General features: G+C 31.8%; 2 protein-coding genes across 2 annotated transcripts; both read left to right on the forward strand.

Annotated features, from left to right (window-relative positions):
- The first annotated feature begins 4,236 nt into the window (after nucleotides 1-4,236).
- LOC134692586 (uncharacterized) lies at nucleotides 4,237-6,863 on the forward strand. The gene is made up of 2 exons (XM_063553043.1): nucleotides 4,237-4,771; nucleotides 6,280-6,863. Exons 1-2 carry the CDS (start codon nucleotides 4,237-4,239, stop codon nucleotides 6,861-6,863), a joined length of 1,119 nt encoding a protein of 372 aa, XP_063409113.1.
- A 1,484-nt stretch (nucleotides 6,864-8,347) lies between these two features.
- Nucleotides 8,348-16,287, forward strand: LOC134693727 (uncharacterized). The gene is made up of 4 exons (XM_063554627.1): nucleotides 8,348-8,424; nucleotides 10,964-11,251; nucleotides 12,719-12,913; nucleotides 15,520-16,287. Exons 1-3 carry the CDS (start codon nucleotides 8,400-8,402, stop codon nucleotides 12,730-12,732), a joined length of 327 nt encoding a protein of 108 aa, XP_063410697.1. The 5' UTR covers nucleotides 8,348-8,399; the 3' UTR covers nucleotides 12,733-12,913; nucleotides 15,520-16,287.
- The last annotated feature ends 4,608 nt before the right edge of the window (nucleotides 16,288-20,895 follow it).

Here is a 20,895-nt window from a genome sequence, read left to right on the forward strand (position 1 = left end):
TAAATAATCGTAAAGATCTATCTTTCTATAACAAAATGACTTTTTAAAGTATAAACTTTAAATAATCGTCAATTGGGACTGATTTTAACGCTTTGGTTGTGATTGATAAACAAAGAGGATGAAGACCCCGAGGATGAAGATAAGCGTCATCTTATTTGTGAATGCCCGTTTGTGAACGGTTTGAAGACATTTTATATTAAAAGATTAAATGTAAAGATAAAGTAGCCACATTAAATAAACTATACAATTTGAAATTCTGCACGCCTAACAAACTTGTCGTTGTATGATTCATAAATTAAACTTCAATAAAAAAAGGCTAAAACTGCAAATTAAGTACGTTTTGAAATTAATTTGGTATTCTATTTTTTGGGTAAAAGATTCTTAGCAAGTTTTGTAAACAACTAGATAATATTATATTAAGCTAATGTCGTAAAAATAAATTTTATGCATCAATTGAAAGATGTACCCTAGATAAAAATATGCTATGCGTAAATAACCTAATGGGATACATTGTTTTCGAACATTTAAACTAAATTTATATCTAAGCAAGATACTATACAAATTCTTGAGCTAAGCTCCAGTAGTTTTCTATTGACTTTTTTCGCTAGGTAAACATGACACATCATTCACTTCAGCGTAAGTAGGTTAATCGTACGTTATGTGTAGCTAGCATTGTATGCAACTAAATTTAAAATTCGGAAGTGGAATTAGTGTTTCGGAAACAAGAACAGGCTAATTGAATAATTTGTTTTTACCTAGCACAATTTGTGATTCCGGATATCCGTTTTGTGCTGTAAGTATTATTTCAAATTACTAATGAGATATACAGTAACTTAAACGCAAATTCATAACGTCTAAACAAAACTTTTAAACACCGGTACAACCTGAGAAATATTCAAGGGTCGTATCAAATTGTACCTATTTTTATCAGACAAATGTCCTGAACTCATTAAACACAAAACCCCTCTTCCACGGATCTGATTCGTGTATTTTGGTCTGTCGTGTTTGTCTGCGCTAAGACACATGAAGGAAGGAACACGTATTGTCTATTTCCATCTTACTATTGGAAATATCAAACACTATTCCTGTCATTTTTTCTAAATTATTTGTCATATGCTTCCACTTTTTATAAGTCCATAGTATCTTTTTCTTCTGTTTAAAGTATCAAGAATAATATAATGCTAACCCTTTACAAATGATTATAGTAGTGCCATACCTTCGTTATTACTACTGTCCTGACCATGCATGGGTTATTTGCAACGCGACGTTAATCAATCAAAAATCAATTAACTTATCAAACGTTGTTACTACCATACAAATATTTAAATGATGGTGATCCAATTTTTTTTTAAAACAAATCCTGTTCATCCTTTAAAACTTTCTTAAATATGGACTTAGTTTTTCTGACAGTTCACCTAAAATTCACTCTGTGGTTAAAAGTTTTTGAAATTTTCATAACTTTCACAAGATATCCAGTATTTTTTTCAAACTTAGACAGAAGCTTGTTCGGATCATAAGATAGTTTCCAGAATTAAATTTTTGTAAAAACAATACTGTTGATCCGTATTTTACTTATAAATGTATACAACTTTCAGTTGCACTTAAATATTTTTTTTTTTTAAATTAATTATGTCGATTCTAGTAGGACAAACACGATAATTTTTATTGGATCGAAGAGCTGTAGGTGAAGGCATTATTTGCTGTTCTCGTAAATAAACGTACCTTTAAATTGACGTAAAAGAACAGAGCAAACTGAATGAGTTAAACGCTTAAACTGTTAACAATAACATATTAAGATAGGTTTGGATGAATCTAAATAATGGTTGTTCATATATGTCTTATCCATTATATGTATACAAAAATGGCGTATATAACACATTTAGCATCGTTTGTTAACGTTTCCTTGATGAGAGTATTTGCGATGTCACAAGCGTGTAATTTTCCCGTAAAATGCTTATGTTCTTACGTCATCGTTCTATGACGTCAGGTAGCTCATTCACAAAAAGCGTATGCCGTTGAATTACGATCGGAACAGACTAAACAAAATGTTCACATTTTATCACGGTTGTACTCATAGCGTTTGGAGAACGTCATGTTAGAATTTAGAACATACTCACTCCTTCTCGTCCAATGAAAAGTCAGTTTTTTTCCCCTCTAAGTTTCATAGTACATGGTTTTCCATGCATTATGAAATGCTATACATGAATAACTTTTTATTGTCAGTTAATTATGAAAGTGAACTCTTAAAACTGCACTAATAAAGTGTACAAATCCCTTATGCATTTTCCATGGAAAAAGAGCTTAAGTATTGATTAAAGACGAAAGAGCAAAGATTAAAAACAAAACATTTTGAATTTTGAAAATTTCTATGCATTTCCTAATGGTACACACATATAGAATAAACAAAAACAATTTCGGTAAGGATGTGGGTAAAATAATACTTATATTTTATTCATATGCCTGACTTTGAGAGATTGGTTTTTCTTTTAAGAAAACAATACCTGAGTCTGCTGATATAAAGAGCAAAGATTGTTTTTGGAGAAACATAAATACATGTATAAATTTACCAATTAAAAGTAAGCATTTAATGTTGAATGGTCTGAATTTTAATATTTATACAGAGTTTTATATTCATAAAAAAAGTCAAATTTCAAAAATGGGATTTATATAACATTGTGTTGCTTTTTATTTTTTTTTCATCTCATAATATACAAGTATTAAACTTTACCGTAAGCAGAAGAAAAACAATTTATCCATTCAATTCTCACAAACTGAGTCCGAGCTTTTTTATTTCATCCACTGAAATGATGGTTACCTATGTTTTACATTTAGTTCATTATAAAAAGTGAACTTTTGTTTAGGTTTAAATATTACAATGGAAAAGGATAATTTTGTAAGGTCACTCGAAAGTGTGAATATGTTCTAAATTGGTCAGACAATACTTGGTCATGTTTTATGAAGATTTAAGCCCTCGGCTTTGCCAAGGGGTTAAATTTTCATAAAACATGACCAAGTATTGTTTAAGCTATAAATAGAATTAAACACATTTTTTTCTAGAGGTTATTGATGTGTAAACCGGGACGATTAACCTCTAGAAACATATGTTTAATCCTTACAATTCTTTGGTCAATAAGCCGTGATTTTTAATTAACATAATTTGTTGATGTCTACATTAAATACCAGTATAGGCAGAATGGCGTGTCGTAGCTAAGAAGTAAATATAAGCCGTCGTCTTGACTTTTTAAAAAACCCTAAATGTTTAATAAATGCAATAGAATCTGAAATGAAAAAGCTACAACCTCAAAAACTTCATTTTAATGAGATATTATCCGCATCTGAAGCTTTAAAGAGGGACGAAAGATACCAAAGGGACAGTCAAACTCATAAATCTAAAACAAACTGACATTGCCATGGGTTAAAAATGAAAAAAAGACAAACAGAAAAACAATAGTACGCATGAAACAACATAGAAAACTAAAGAATAAACAACACGAACCCCACCAAAAACTAGGGGTGATCTCAGGTGCTCCGGAAGGGTAAGCAGATCCTTCTCCACATGCGGCACCCGTCGTGCTGCTTATGTGATTACAAATCCGGTAAATAGTCTAACTCGGTAGGTCAAATTCATGAAAGGGAAGGGGATTGTAGTTACGACGCAAGGAACACATCCGATATCATTTGTGAAACGGTTATACCATAACGGTCAACCAACTCGTGATGGCGTCCGTAAAATTAACGAAGGGATGATGTACCGATATAATCTTTCGCTTGAAAGTTTTCATTCGTATTACGTCGTGTTGTGCCATGAGGAAAATTAGCCAATTCATTCGTGAAAGTCCCGGAATTTTATACGAATTTATAGTTATACATTTTCAAACTCTTCTGCATTATTTCTTTTCTGTTATACATATATATATGCATTAAATTAGAAACAACTGTTAGGTTTTTTTGTTTTTCAATATCAATTTGCCGAAACTCACAGGATCCCTGCATGTGTATTGGCACGAATAAATCACAATAAAGGTTATCAAAGTAGTTCCAGATACATAGTTTGTCGAAGTGTAAACCAAGAGAAAAACTATAATTAAACAATGCAGTTCAAGTATTAACAGATATGCGAATCATATTATAATTATGTTATGCTTTTATCAATTTATGACTTTGAATCATACTACATGCAACTTTCCTTACATGTTTTTTTTTCAGTTTATATCACGGAGATTTAGAATCAGGAATATGTCTGACACATGCAAAAAGAGACAAGCAAAACTAGGCAATATTGTTTTGAAAATCTTACCAAAAGTTATGCAAATAATCTTAAAGGAATGTATAAGTCCTAGAGCTTTACATGTAAAATATCGACTAAAGGACATACGCACATCTCTAACAGAAAAAGAAATATGCGTCATGGAAAAACTGCCAAATATAGATGAGTTCACAATAGAATTATGCTATAAAATATTACGGTATGAAAATCTAATTTTAGAACCGTCTTGTAAATGGGGAGTATCCCCAAACGATACAGATTTTGAAATCGCCGATGATATTCAACGAATACTTATTGCAACAAATGAAGTTATCTGTAAACAGTTTGATGACGTTTCTGATAATTATTATGAAGGATTTCAGAAGAGAGTGCAAAAGATACTAAGTAGAGTGGATAAATTCCTTCACCAAGATTTTTGCGCTAAATTATACAACACAATTTTCCAGTCTGATATAAATTCAACTAAAATTCTTCAAGATCTTGCACTGTTCAAACAAATTGATGGTATGTTACATTAAACTATTAGAATTCAAATTGATGGTAAGTTACATTAAACTATTAGAATTCAAATTGATGGTAAGTTACATTAAACTATTAGAATTCAAATTGATGGTAAGTTACATTAAACAGAATTCAAATTGAAATCAACATTAAAAAAATCAATAATGATACATGTCTAATAAATAAATAATCGACTTACGAATAATGATACAAACATTGGAATGCAACGGGTTTGCTAAAATATCACTAAACTGTTAAAACTGCAATTTCTTGTCGAGCCTGCGACAAAAATCCTGCGACTTTTGTCGCAGAAAGCTCGTAATAGGGACAGTGATCCGGCGTCGGCGGGTACGGTAACTACGGCGGTGGCGGCGTTATCACACGTCTTAAAAGATGTGTATTTTAGAAGGTGGAATACTTGGATACTTTGTATATAGATGCGTTATGTTACGAAGTTTCCGTCTGTCACATGTCCATTGTCCTTGATCATATTTTCATGGTTGAGTGACCGCCTCGAAAAAAGGTAACAAATTTTTAATATTAATTATTATGAATCATAAGATAACTATATTTGGTATGTGATTATCTTGTAAGATGCTCATGCCCGTCAGACAGTTTTCACTTGACATTGACCTCAATTAACGGATAAGTGAATAAGGTTAAGTTTTGGTGGTCAAGTCTATATCTCAGATACTATAAGCAATAGGTCCAGTATACTCGGTGTATAAAAGGACTGTTAGGTGTACATGTAAAACTGGCAGGTGTCATCTGTCCTTGACCTCATTTTCATGGTTCAGTGGTCAACTTTTATTTTTTTCTTATACTATATACAATAGATAAACTGATTTGGGTGTATAGAAATAAAAAAAAACAAAAAACAGTTATTGATTTAAATACACATCTAGCTGACACCGTACGACTTTATCAACAAGATTGATAAAAAAATATGAATATAAAAATACTGCTTTTAACAAATGTCATTTTGCTAAGTTACGTGATGAGGAAAATAAAAATCTGGGAAATCATAAACAATGGAAAGACTTTAAAAACACTGAAAGTTATACAAACTCTGAAATGGAACAAGTCGCAAAAGAGAGTATTTAAACAATAGCTGGTCTAATTGTCTAGTAATATATGTTATCATACGCTTGTGGTATTTTTTTCAAAGTTAAGATATACTATACCAAAAATGACTTCCTACATGTCCTATGTTGCAAATGATATTTTATCCAAAAAAAAAATATCGCTACTCCCAATAAGAAACAAGCAATTCAGTCTTAAAAGAAATCTATCAAAATATGCACTGAAGATGGTAATGAAGTTTATTTTTCATACTACATTTATTTCAAAGCGATCAAATCAAGTTTGTTTTTGCTTCTTGATTTGAAAGGAGGTGATAACATTCCATCTGTAATAAACTTGTGAAGTTGGATGATTTTTTTGAAAGTCACATTAGAAATGAATATATTTGTGATAGCATTAAAATAAAATGTTTGTGTTTTTTATTGCAGTAACACAGATTGTTGATGATGAGAGCGAGAACAGAGAACGTATTTCAAGGATGTCGCTGGCTATCATTGATACTTTTCCAAATATCTTTCGAGATATCATACGTTCAACTATTTCTCCAAAAGAATTATATCAAAAGTGCAATCCACATCAATGTAGTTTCTCTGCAGACCAAAGAAACTGCTTACGTGAATTACAATCTTCAAATTCCTACGATTCATTCGATATTTCATTGATTTATAAATTGTTGAGACAATTTGAGTTGGTTTCAACCCCTTCAAAAGGATGGGGAAATGTTCCAGACAAAAAAGATATACAATTATCAGATGATGTAGAGCGTATACGTCGCTATAGAAACCAGCTAGCCCATCGCAGCAGTACAACAATGACGAAGGGGGAATTTGATAATTACTTCGATCAGTTTTGTGGTATTGGCAAAAGAATAGATCGCAACTTTTTCCAAAAGGCAAATTATGAGTGCCAGATCATTTCACATCAGACGTGCAGGATGGATATTCAAATGCAGATCAAATATAACAACAGCTTGAAGGAACTGGAGAACTTGAGATGTGAGATATACATGTAATAGTTATCTTAAGGCAATACTAATTCCTTGTTTTGAATACCTTATGATCTGAAGGGTTGGCTGTGGTATAAAATATTTCCAACCCTGGATTTCCCCCGTCGGACAGTAAATATTTGCTTAACTGGTGATATCTTTCATTTGCTATTACATGACCACATCTAGTCGCGACAGGGAAGTAAGATATGAAGGCTCATAAAGGATGAGTGCTTCACCCAATTGTTGTCTCCATAGCCAATAATTCATGTTTGCCTTGCTCACACTACAAACAAAGATAAGGCTGTTAAGCTACCTATGAGATCATATTGAACCCACCACTTCTCACACATACAATAAAGTTAAGAATATGTGATTTCGTTCATATATTCGTGTCATTGGTTGATATACATTGTAATGAGTTTGTTTGATCAGGTTGAATGAAGCTACCCATTTTTGTCGAGCAAGCGACTTTGTCTCAGAAAGCTCGGCATAAGAATAGTGATCTGACAGCTGCGATAGCTTACTTATCAAAAGCCTTGTATTTCTGAAGGTGTACGACCTAGATGCTTCATACTTTTTATATAGATGTCTGTTGTTATGAAGTTTCCGTCTGTCATTTGTCCATTGTCATTAACTTCATTTTAATGGTACAGTGACTACTTGAAAAGTTTAGAGTTTTTGTAATGATGATGTTTCTTTTATTATGAATAATAAAATAAATATATGGCAGTTGTAATCTAACCATGACCATATTTATAGGTTCAGCTGTTGTTTTCTAATACTGAATGCAATAGGGCAACTATATTTGTTGTATGCAATATTTTACTATGTGCATCTCAGTCTAACATGTTTTTCTTGACCGTTAACTCATTTATTATAGTTTATTGCTCAATATTGAGTTTATATTTGTTTATCTTTCTTTATTCAATGTATAACTCAATCAACAAAACATAAGTGCACACGCAAAATTATTCATAACTTTCATATTAAGTCGTGGCAATGTCTGTATATTTTTGACATGCGATTTTCAATGTCCCTCTGGTATCTTTTTATCCCATTTTCATGACATGCTTAACTCATTCATGTCAACTTGTCTAGATTACGTTCTACGTATTCTTAATTGTATATATGACTTTTCCCTCAAAGGTATCAATTGTTGGTTATTATGTTTATGGTTTACTAGATGCGTTTGATTATGTGTTGTACGCGGACTAGCTTTATGTGTTGTATACATTTGTTTAAGGTGTGCATATCTGTCTGACAGGATTATTTAGATCTTGACCTCATTACCATAGATCGTTAAAAATGTAAAGTTCATGTGATGCCAGTAGTAAAACCTGTATCTTAAATTCTTTAAAACTTTTAACATAAAACAGAATGGTCAGTAAAGATAGCGAGACATTACAGTGCATACACTCTTATAATATAGTAGGTTGAGGAATATGCAGCATATATTAATATTTGTTTTACATATTTGAATTCACAGTGAGATTCGAAAATCACCCAATAAAGTTTTTCTGGGGAGACAGTTTCGATAGATGCTTGTTGAATCTAAGATCAATGTTGAAGAGCGAAAAAATAGAAGGTAGGTATAATGCCTAAATGTTCGCAGTTTGTCTGTTCAAGTCTAACGAAAATGTTATAAAGCCGAGTATATTATGACAAACGCAAGATCAATATAGACAAAAATGACAGGAACGCTTGACACACCGTTGTCATGTACCTATCTAGAAACAGTCGACATTAAATCAGTGAAAAGAAAAGGAATGAAAAAAATATCAAATATAAGTTTTCCGAAGAAGTTTTATGACTGCTGGTTGCACTCATTTGTTATTCAAAACTCTTAATGGCACAAACATAAATATAAGAATTGTTTTACTCTCTCAGATTGTTAAAGTAAATATTCTATTTTTTTTATGTTGATTTTAAACAGCGTAACTACAACATTGCATTAGGGAGATTCATTTATGAATAACTAGGTATCTAGTACTTTTCTTCATCCGTCAAAGAAATAATAAAAAGGTATATCAACAAGAACTATCATTAAAAAAGATATTCGACGTAGTAACAAATTGTTTTGTGAATATTCTGATTATATTTTAATAAGTGATTTACCATTTTTAATTAAGTAACGTTTTCTCTGTTTGTGTTCAGTATTCTCGATGCTATTATCTTTACAAAACCCCGCGGAAATCTCACATGCGTAGGTACGTTCTAAAAGTCATGTACGTTCGTAAAACAGAGTTTACATTAACAATTATATAATTGTCCCGAATAAACAGCTGTCATTGATGCAAAGAGCTATTGGAGAAACAATTATTTTAATAAAATTATAAATCTTTGTTAGATCTAGTTTTAATATTAGTTTTTCACTTTCCTTTCCATCACGATTTAATTAACGAGACGTTTTTCAAACACCACCAAATCACCCACCATGACAGCATTTTGTCCAATGACAGAAAGGATTTTCGAGCATGCGTATTCTGTTGCCATAGTTAAGCGTCCTTAAGCTCAAAGGCCACAAACCGAAACTATATACCGACTACGTCGGAAAACATCTGTGTTCCCCTCATTTTAGTAGGTGGTTGCATCCAATTAATTCCAGTAAACTTGCAAATAAAGATACATTAGAAATTAGAGGGTCAATTATGTATCTTGATCATTTACTCGATATTGACACAGAAAAATGTCTTCCAACTAGAATCAATGACAAATTGGATGATAACAATTTTCAAATTGTATACTTACGTTTTTCAGTAGAAACATATCGCTACACAATCATATGATGTTTGTCTATCTCAATGTATAGTAAGTGCTCATGCTTGGTCACATAATACGAAGTTTTAAGCGTGTTTCAAACACAGATAACTTTTTCCAACAAATTTGTGCAGAATAACGACCATAGTCGACACTTCATACATTTTACGGTTACCATCACCAATTGACGGAAACGATGTAACTCTGTCTCAATTCACTAAAAAACATTCGTTTGCAGTTTTAAGATACAAGCACACTCGGCTAGTCCCTTGTTTTACTAAGGGTGTACTATTTTTTTATTTTTGAATTCCGACTCATTATTGATTCTACGGCAGGTGATGCATGCGTTCCTTCAATTTCCAAAAAGCTATTAATTGGTTAAGTAAGGCGAGAGTTTGGCACTTGAATGTCCGTGCAGTTACTTCGGCCGCTTATTCATTTGTTATTCAATGATTTTCAAATGACTATTCTAATGACAAAATGGAGATCAAGTACGATTCTTACGACTTTTACCCTTTAGGGTTATGTTCCTTGCAACATTGCCAAATTGCAAGTTAAGCTATGGAATCTTCTACAATGGATTCTAAATTATAATATATTGTAAAGAATGACACAATGGGAGGTCAAGTTCAAAATGTATGATTTTAATTTATACCGCTTATGAAGTTAAAAAAGTTAAAAATAAAGTAGTTTTTGTGCACCTATTCATAAACCGGTCAATCAATGCTCTTTAATTTTCCATATGATGCTATTGATGAGAAATCGATGGTTGAAATTTGACATTTTAAGCAATGACATTCAGGCGTTATAAACCTATACATATTGGAAACCCTAGTTTGAACATTTGACAGCATATCCCTCGTTTTGTGATTGCTTTTTGTTTAATTTCTAACGAAAGTATTGTAAACTATCAGCTTTTCATTTCTTTTGAATATTAAGCAGTTTCTTAAACAGACAATAGACTGCTGTACCCCTATTAAAAGACATTTTTAAACTATTATATCTGTTTGCTTTGTTCCCACATCGGCGTCAAGTTAATAGAATTCGATGCGATAGTCATACAAGTGAAAGGTTTTCCTAGCTATAAAACCAAGTTTAATCCACCGTTTTCTACATAAGAAAATGCCTTAACCAACTCAAGAATATAACTGTTGGTATCCATTCATTTGATGTTTTTGACTTTTAATTTTGCCATTTGATTAGTGGTTGTCCGTTTTGATTGTTTTGGGGCGTTTTTGAGATTTTACTATGAACCCCTCGAGGGTATATATTTTTGGTATGACCTTGCTAAAAACATTCATCCTTGTATATTAAAGTTTCAATGTGATGTACCGAACTTTATCACAATATTTAATTTCTTTTTGTAGGAAGACGAAAAGTCCGTGTACAGATCATCTTCCAAAAAGAATCTGATATCGGGAATACTATTGATATTCTAAATTCCCTTAAAACGGAGATTAATGAAGACTTAAGTGGAATTGAATTCATTGTTGCCACACGGGGAAGTATTGTTCTGAATGTAGAAATATTCCAGGAAATGATGGAAACAAATGAGATATTGCAATCCACCTTGTCTTTATTTATTGGGAAAATTTTGAAGATCATTCAGACATCCTCTATTGAGAGCATTGATATGGTTATTTTACCCGTAGAAGGTTTGTCATTTGTACTAGTAGTTCCTGAATATCAAAGCTATGATATTAAGATACTATGTTTATCATGTATGTTTAGTACTGTATATTTCAAAAGATTGTTTCAAGCGGTAACCTAATCATATGAATTCTAATTATTTGTTTGGTTTTCTTAGCAATCAGCAAATTTTTAGAAATAATATGTGTGAAGTGCTGAATAAAATAAGCAAAAGTAATACGTTAAATGTAAGAGTTCATGATTGATTATTTTATCGATGTTGATTTGAACTATTCATTTTCCATTTCATGCATTTTCAGGGCTAAACAAAATCAACTTTCATTTTACCGGGATAAAGGGTTGGAAATTTCAATCGACACTGGAAATTGATGGATAAATACACATTTTTTTGCACGCCTGAAAAGTTGGCGCACGACATATGTAACGTACAAAAAGCGTGGCAATTACACTTAAAAGATATGAACTCATCATATATACTTGGATTCAAATTAAGTACGTTAGACGCACGTTTCATCTAAACATCAAAGAAGCTCCAATCAAAAAAATTTGGAAAAGGCAAAATAAAATACTAAATTGGAGAGCATCAGTTCAAAGCACCGCTAAACGCACGCTACACATTAGCATATGTTCTACTGGCACAACCATGGCAACGGAAGCATTCAAGCGATTTTATTTTTTTCTTAACCTCAGTAGAGTATTTTATATAAAAAGCTTCAAAATAAAATAAAAAAAACCCACATATATGCATATCTTTAGTAATATATAAACTGCGTTGGCCTTATGCATGTATATGTATACATGTACATGTATGAAACGTGATTGATTTTGGAACATTCAAATATTTGATAAAGTTGAATTATAGTTTGATTAATAGTTTTCTTTAAAAATCTCAATTTTAAACAGTTGCATACTTTGCATATAGATATTTAAAACCCGTAATAACATCACAGATTTATTGATGTTCAATTTTATAAGTTCGATTGATATCCGATATGTGTTTATCCCACATATGTGACATATAAAACCTACGCCGTGTTCACATTGACATAAATTCAGTGTTGTGTTAGTGTAACTTACACGTAAACACAGTTACGTTCTCATTGATAAAACTCAATGTTTGCATTGTAGTTTAAATCATGTTTTGTCCACATGCAATCGATAGTCAACGATTGTAAACACCGACTTGTACACAGAAAACATCATCTATGTTATTTAAAAGATAATATTCACATGGTACAAGAACACAATATGAAAACATGTCACAGTATAAAAAATAGATAAATTCTATAGAAAACTTTCAAAATACGTTCTTGCAATGTATATATCTAAATAGACAAAACTGTCGGTAAAGAATTTGATAAAGTATATAATAGAAAAAAAACACCTCTTCTGATTTTATTGCCTGCGAAATGTGTCCGTGAAAATATTTGACGACTATTCAAATTTACATTTTTTTTATTTCAATCTTACAGAATACTCACAATAGAATGTAACAACAACAACTGCAGAACCAGTTCGCTTAGACTTCGATATAGAGGCGGACTTATTTGAAACTGACGATCAAATGGAAGAGCAATTAAGAAAAATATCCAAAGCCTTTTCTAAACCTTCCAACGGAAGCGGAACAAGCACCAATATTACTGCAACACTCCTACCTTTTTATTTTGGTAAATAGATTGCGAATACTTTTAACTAAAATATACCTTATTATTATATCAATGAAAAATGAACCAAATCATTTTTAATTTATTCAAATATTTATTTCTGTTTTCTTGAATTAAAAGCAGGTTACAACAGACTGGTTTTAGAAATTAAATTAACAACAATTTATACATCTTATGCCTAAAATAAATAGCCAAATGCATGTGATGTTTACTTACTGGAAGAAAAGTAAGTCCATTGATCATAAACAAACTTTCCAAGTTTGGTACAAATCCAGGATAGTTAAAACAAATATAACTTTTTTTAAAAATTCAACGACGGAGTATGAAAAATGGTAACTGCCTGAAAAGGTAAGATCATTTATAAGTTGATACTATCTCTTGATCATAAACCAGCTTTTGTCGAAGTTTGGTAGAAATTAGTGATAGTTAAATAAAGTCATTAACATTTCAAAAAGTATAACCACTGAGTGAATATTTGTCGCCGGTGGCGCCGACGGAATGTAGGATCTGCGAGAAAGTCGCAGGCTCGACAAAAATGACAATGAAACATTAATAAAGAAAGAACTACCAGCAACCGCTACTGACATGTCACCTTTAGAAATCCATTAAACTGATTAAAAGTGTTCATTATATGAATATCAAGCGCAATCTCCCCGTTTGGTGTAAAGTATCATATTATAACATAATATTTGAAACATAACCCAAAGAGAGACAAAAGATTCTAGAGGTACATTCAAACTCAAAAGTCGAAAATAAACTAACAACGACCTGGATAAAAAAGAAAACCACCAACAGACCATCAGTGGTATATAATACACAACAAAGAAAACATGTGGCACCAGGGAAAAGTCTTATTCGATAGGTCCTATTGGTGAAAAGTGAACAGGATTGTAGTTACTACATTTGGAACAAATCCGCTATCACCGGATATTTCATAACGGTTAACCAACTCGAGATGGTATCTGTAAAATTATCAAAAGGGGGATTTCAACAATACAATTTAGAACTCTTGGTTTTAAAGTCTCCAATCGAGAATAAACTGTCAAACAAGGACATTGTGAAAGGAAACATAAGCCTTAGAAAAAATGTGTTGTTTGTTCTCCTGACAACTTTACTGGCGGACTCATTTTTTTACTTGTTTTCATTTCATGGCTTATCATGCTTCCAGTACTCCTTTTTGAATAGAAAATTCAATACCTGAATAACATCGGACAATCCAACATCGCAAAATTGTGACGTCGCACGAATTGCCAGAGTTGAAATTAGATGTTCATACATGTACATGATATTTTTGAGAATTTTTTTCTTCGTCAAACATTTCGTTGGTCCAATGCCATATTCTAACTTGTAAAAAGTTGTTGATTTTCTTTCTTGTTACGTTTGAGAATTGAAATTTATATTAAGCCGTTAGAAATTTACAGAAAAATTTTAGTGCAAGTTATTTTGAAATCAATTTCGAGATATAAAGTTACTTTTTAAGTCCATGAAACTTCAAATCAGGTGGTTATAACTCGATAGTGACCCTCTTTGCATCAGGTCGACATGCAGTTTAACGTTACGTAATTTTAATCATATTAGGCAATGTCATATCCAACACAGTCTAACGGCTACATCGTCGTTGGATGCCTTTGCATGCAAATATACATCAGCAATGTGTCTCATATGCTTAAATGCCACACAATCCAACTTAGTATTGTTAATAAAGGTTTCGGTGTACACAACAGATGGGTGGTAATGGACAAAATAAGAAGGAGAAAAGTGGATTAAAACCATTTTCCACAGTTTTGGGTAACCTTTCTGTAAATAATTTCGTTTTTTTAGCAGATGTCTTTAACTTTGACGATTGACATCACCAATAATAAAGAGACAAACATGTTTTGTGCCTACTGCATGCTTTAAACGTAATCAATTCAATTTTCGAATTACAAACTTACCTTTATCGATGAAAAATGAATAGACATTATATTCAGTTTATTATTTCATACGCATTGATTTTTTTTAAATGAAAAACTTAAACTAGTCGAGTGTTGCGTTTCTAAGGTCTGTCAATATATAATAGGAAGATAGAAACTCTGAAAGGCAAAAGTAATCAGTACGACAAATACATTTAAGTCAATCAATAATTTCAAAGAGTTTTTCCCCCTCAAAAGGCGATTTTTACAATGAACAAATGAGCGGACCAGGCTGAAATGTTTGTTGGATCCTTTACAGCAGTTTGTCTTGCTTAAATATTTAATTTTCAGCGTTATATTTACATTTGATGATTTTGTCTTGAAAACTATCATAAATGGATATTAGACATCAGGATTTACAAATAAGTTTTCACAATGGTCAAAATCATCAACTTCTAAATAAGAATTATTGTTATTAATTAATGATATTTTAACATGTGCTGCCTATAAGTTTAAATACTATAATAGATAGATAGAAACTTTAACAGCAAAACATGATAAGAAAGACACGATGTTCATAAACTTTTACTTGTCTCTTCATGGATTAATTGCTCTTCGATGGTTTTTGGAATGCCTCTATTTGTGGCTTACTATAAAATATTTAAACCAATTGCTTGTTGAATTAATATAATTCGTTGATTTTTTATTTTATTTCAGAAACCACTGATTTTGTTGAAGCTCAGACACCTGTCGTACACAGCCTTCCTGTTTCTTTAATACTCCGTCAAAAGTTAAATATCAAATCATCAATTAATATAAAGCCGAGCAGTTTGGACTGTATCAAAATAGATGAAAAATTAGTGTTTGTCGATTGTGATAATAAACAACTTACTATTTGTAATTATGACGGTACTAAAATCCATCATATTTGTCTGCCCTATTATCCATGGCAAATAACACAGATAGATAGTAATACTGTTGCAGTGTCCTGTACAGATGATAAAACTATACTTATAACAAATATCTCAAATTGTTCTGTTGATAGTGAAATCAAAACCAGTAAATCTTGCTGGGGAATATCATATGACAATAATGAACTATACGTTAATATTGGGAAGGGAAAAATTGATGTGATGGATTTGACAGGTCTATTCATACGTTCTGTGCCTTTACCGTCAGAAGGAATCTCCGACATAACTGTAGAAAAAGACAGGTTTGTCTGTAGCGACTTAAAATCAGTTTTCTGTTGCTCGTTAAATGGTAAAGTTTTGTGGGAATTCAAAAATGAGAAATACGAAAACTTACGTCGAGTGACAACAGATGACGAAGGGAACGTCCATGTGACTAATACTAAAACAAACACTGTAATAGTGATATCAAATGACGGTAAATATTATAGACAAATTCTGTCTGAATCAAATGAACTTATAAAGCCATATGGAATTTATTTTATCAAAAAAGATAATATTCTGATGGTTTGTAATGACTTAGGGGGAATGTTTTTTCTATTTGACGTCAAAAGAAACATTAATAAACCAAAATAATTTCTTTCAACTAAGTTGTTTATCTTATACGTTGATAATATTAATGTCGTTTTATAAACGAAATATAAACTGTATTCATGATTATTTATTTAATTCACACAAATTGCTATAACGAGTTATCAAAGGTACCAGGATTATAATGTAGTACACCAGACGCGCGTTTCGTCTACATAAGACTCATCAGTGACGCTCATATCAAAATAGTTTTAAAGCCAAACAAGTACAAAGTTGAAAGCATTGAGGATTCAAAATGCCAAAAGGTTGTGCAATACATGGCTAAGGAAATCTATGCCTGGAATAACAATAATCTAAGTTTTTAGAAAAAAACAATTTTATGTAAAACACGTATTCATAGAAATTGGTACATAATTGATATTCATGTCAACACCTAAGTGCTGACTAATGGGCTGGTGATATCCTCGGGGACGAAACGTCCGCCAACAGTGGCATCGGCCCAGTGAGGTAAATAGCTATCAAAGGTACCAAGATTATCATTTTGTACGCCAGACGTGCATTTCGTCTACAAAACACTCATCAGTGACGACTCATCCACCAGCATTTGGCATCAACCCAGTGGTGTAAAAAGTAAAATCATAAAATACTGAACCCAGAGGAAAATCAATTCGGAAAGTCCATAATAACATCATGGTAAAATCAAATAACAAAACGCATCAAAACCGAATGGACAAAAACTGTAATATAAACAGACAATAACAATCAGAACCAAAGATTTAACAAAGACTTACAAAACCAAAGGACATTTACATAAACAGTTACAAATAATAATTAAGAAACAACACGATGTCAACTAAAAACGGGAATGAAATCAGGTGCTTCGGAAGGGTAAGCATTTCCTGCACCGTATACAGTTATCAAAGGTATCAGGATTACAATTCAGTACGCCAGACGCGCGTTTTGTACATAAGACTCATCAGTGACGCTATTTTGAAACAGCTATTTATGAAAAAAAAAACAAAGATTTGTCCCTTTCTTAACATATACATGCTTTTATGGGCTGTTAAGTTAGTATAGGTGTCTTAAAACAACTTGGATTGTTACACAAAAGAACAAAATGTCAGTCTACATTTCAATGACGTTACAAAAGTGCGAAACAGAAATGCAATTAAGTGATGTGAATTTTCATTTAAATGAACACTTTTTTGTGTCCTTTACTATTATTTTCCAAAAAAATTACAAAGTAAGATTATCTAAGCTTCATCTCAATACCTTTTGAAATAGGATATTAAGGGGAGACAAGTAATAGTAAATCAAAAGGAATTTACATGAACTATGTCTATTTTGTTTTTTGCAGCGAAAAAGGTAACGGTGGTCAAAATTTTCCTTTTGATATTCTAAAGCATTTACTAAGAACTATTTTCTAATTTTTTTTCAATTTTACAATTCTATCATTTTGATGACCTACAATGCACATAAAGATGTTTTTCGCCGAATCATCCATACAAAAGCGTCATTGCATCACAACATACAGCTTAAAAAAGGCTCAGTGACCGTATATCTCTATTATATGTTTTTAATAAGTATAACAGAATAACGTCTTGGCATAGTATCCCAAAATTTCTATCATTTTTCGTATATTCTCCAATTCCAACTTCAGTGTGAAGCAAATCACAAAACAGAAAGTGTATTGCAGAATATTATTTTATTACCCCCTCAATCATTAATTAAAGATACATTTGCCATGTATCGGGATACTGCCTCATTCTGGTATTATTCATTCGTCAATTCACCCATTAATCTCAGTTGACTTGATTGCGCTAATTATGTAGCAAAAATGATCAGAATGTTGAGATATTCATATTGTACATTTTAATCAAAAGTTTAAATAACGACTTATAGAAGGTATTACCATTAAATACACATTCTACCATTTTTCTGTTTTGCCTTCGAAATTGATAATTATAATAAATAGATGAAAAAGACTTTACGTCAATAATAAAATAAATCATACACATTGGAAGATGTGGTATGAGTTCCAATGAGACAACTATCTATCCAAGTCATAATTTGTAAAGATAACCCATCATAGTTTAATGGTAATTACATGGTCTTCAACATGGAGCCTAGGCTCACACCGAACAACAAGCTATAAAAGGCCCGGAAAATTATTAGTGTAAAAACATTCACACAGGAAAACTAACGGTCCAATCTAAATAAAAAGGCCTATTCTAGACAAAAACAAATGTATTCAGTAGGAGGGTCCTGTAGATGCTGTCCTAAATGAAGCTCGCGGATGGACTTCTATTGGAAATACTTTGTATATTGGAGAAAGAAGTTGCGTTACAAGAGACCGCTTGCGGAACCCTTATTAATTGATGCAAGGATTACGAGCTATATTTACACGAGGCATCGGAATTAACGTTACTATTCCGTTCATATAAGGCTGTATACTTTTACATCAGGCACAACCCTTTTATACCGTAAGACTATTGATGGATGATCGTTATTAATAACTGACTAAACGGGTTTTTGGTCCTTAGTGACCTAAAGTAGTAAATTGTTATGTCATTGCTATGTAATTTGTTGTTTTGTGGCGGGCTGTGTCAATTGTTATTATACCACATCTTATTATTATTCTATTTTGATTTCTAACTATCTACGATTTCACATGATTATAGAAATAGCCAGTGCAAGGACCTCAATTTTTTTAACAAATGAATGAGATAATAAAAAAACCCTGGCGGAATTAAAAATGCGCATCTAAATATTCTTTTATTGACGGTGATGACAGTGCAATTTGTGAATTTGAAATAGAAATAATATTAAAGAAAATGAAATTAAGCAACTTTCACACGCACCCAATCATAAACTCATCATTGATACCAGAATTGAAATGTGGTAAACCAGACATGCAGTGACGATGGAATATATAGAAGTTAAACGAACAAAGTTAAAGAAGACTGGTATGGTAATCTATTACTGGAGTAGAAAACCCTCAGCATTGAAAAAAACCCAAAGTTTAATAAACAGTATATATCATTTCAAATTATATGTAAAATATTGTATTTATTCTTAAATGTTGATAACGAACTTGATAGATGTAACCTAGATAACAATACAGTTTGTGTAGAAAATCCATAGTATTTGAAAACAGTTTTATCCACAGTGTATATATCTCAAATTAATTTTTGAGATGTATTTTTTTTAAAATTCTATGCAGAACATTTAAGATGTACCTTCGATAACAATATATCATGCATATACAACCAATGGATAGAACACATCATTAGCGTAATTAGGCCAACTGAACTAAAGTGTCGTTTCTAGCTGGGATTGTCAATTGCCATTATAAAGCAAAAAAAATCGCATTTTTAAATGAAAATACTGTTGCGCTTTAAATACTTAGGATATTATTGATGTACTTATTTGTGATACCTGACCATTATGCAGATGTTAATACATTGATTTTTTTTTCTATAAGTGGTAAACACAGAAAACAAATTTTAAATATAGAAAAAAACTCATGTTCTATTTGTTATAAGAAATTATATTCGACCTCGTCGTTTTCACATGAAACAGAGAGTCACGAATCAAAGGCGTAAACATATCAAACGAATGGATAACAACTGTAATATTCATAACCATGCAGCCAGATGCAACCATCATCAGTTGCATACGTGATATAGCTATTTAAGAAAAACATTGATGCAAGCTATACTTTACTGTAGTTTTTACATGTGTAGGCATTATATTCGTGATTATTTTTTCCCGAGCGAAAGTGAGGGTTAAATTAACACGAATATTATGCCTACCCATGTTGAAACTATAATAAAATATACCTTGCATCAATTATTTCGATTCTGATGAGGGCAATGAAGGTAATATCTATGTCCGATGTATATAAGTGAACAGCATTTGTATAAGCTCTTCCATGCACATCCCTTATTTGTTTGTACAAAAGCGAACGAATGGCAAAGAGAGAGGAGTTTGAAAAGCCAGAATGAACGGTTGTCATATCTAAATCAAATATGTCAATTTCTATTTGCAATTCATTACAGTCATAATAAATATCTAAAGATAAAATTAATTGTTTCTTGTGATAGTTTGATATCTCGTTCACAAATAAAAAAAACCATTCTGTCTCATTATTTATAAAACAACATTTTGTCATTGATACCATCAACTTTTAGTCATATATAGGACCTGACATAATTAATTGAGTTTTGGACGAGCTTGCGACTTTTGTCACCAAAAGCTTTACATAGGGATAGTAATCCGGCGGCTACAACGGAGTACGCTAACTTCTTAAAAGCTTTATATTTTAGAAAGTGGAAGACCAAGATGCTTCATACTTTGTTTATAGATGCCTTATGAAACGACGTTTCTGTCTGTCACATGTCTATTGTCCTTGAACTAATTGTTATGGTTCAATGACTTCTCGATATGTGCGTACCTTTCAAGGTCATCATGCCCGTCAGATAAATTTTACTCGACCTCACTCTCATTTCATGGATCAGTGAACACGCTTAAGTTTTGGTGGTCAAGTCCATATCTCATGTACTATACGCAATATGTCTACTTTGTTTCGTGT

The sequence above is a fragment of the Mytilus trossulus genome, chromosome 12 (assembly GCF_036588685.1).
Source record: "Mytilus trossulus isolate FHL-02 chromosome 12, PNRI_Mtr1.1.1.hap1, whole genome shotgun sequence".
NCBI classification, from domain to species: Eukaryota; Metazoa; Mollusca; class Bivalvia; order Mytilida; family Mytilidae; genus Mytilus; species Mytilus trossulus.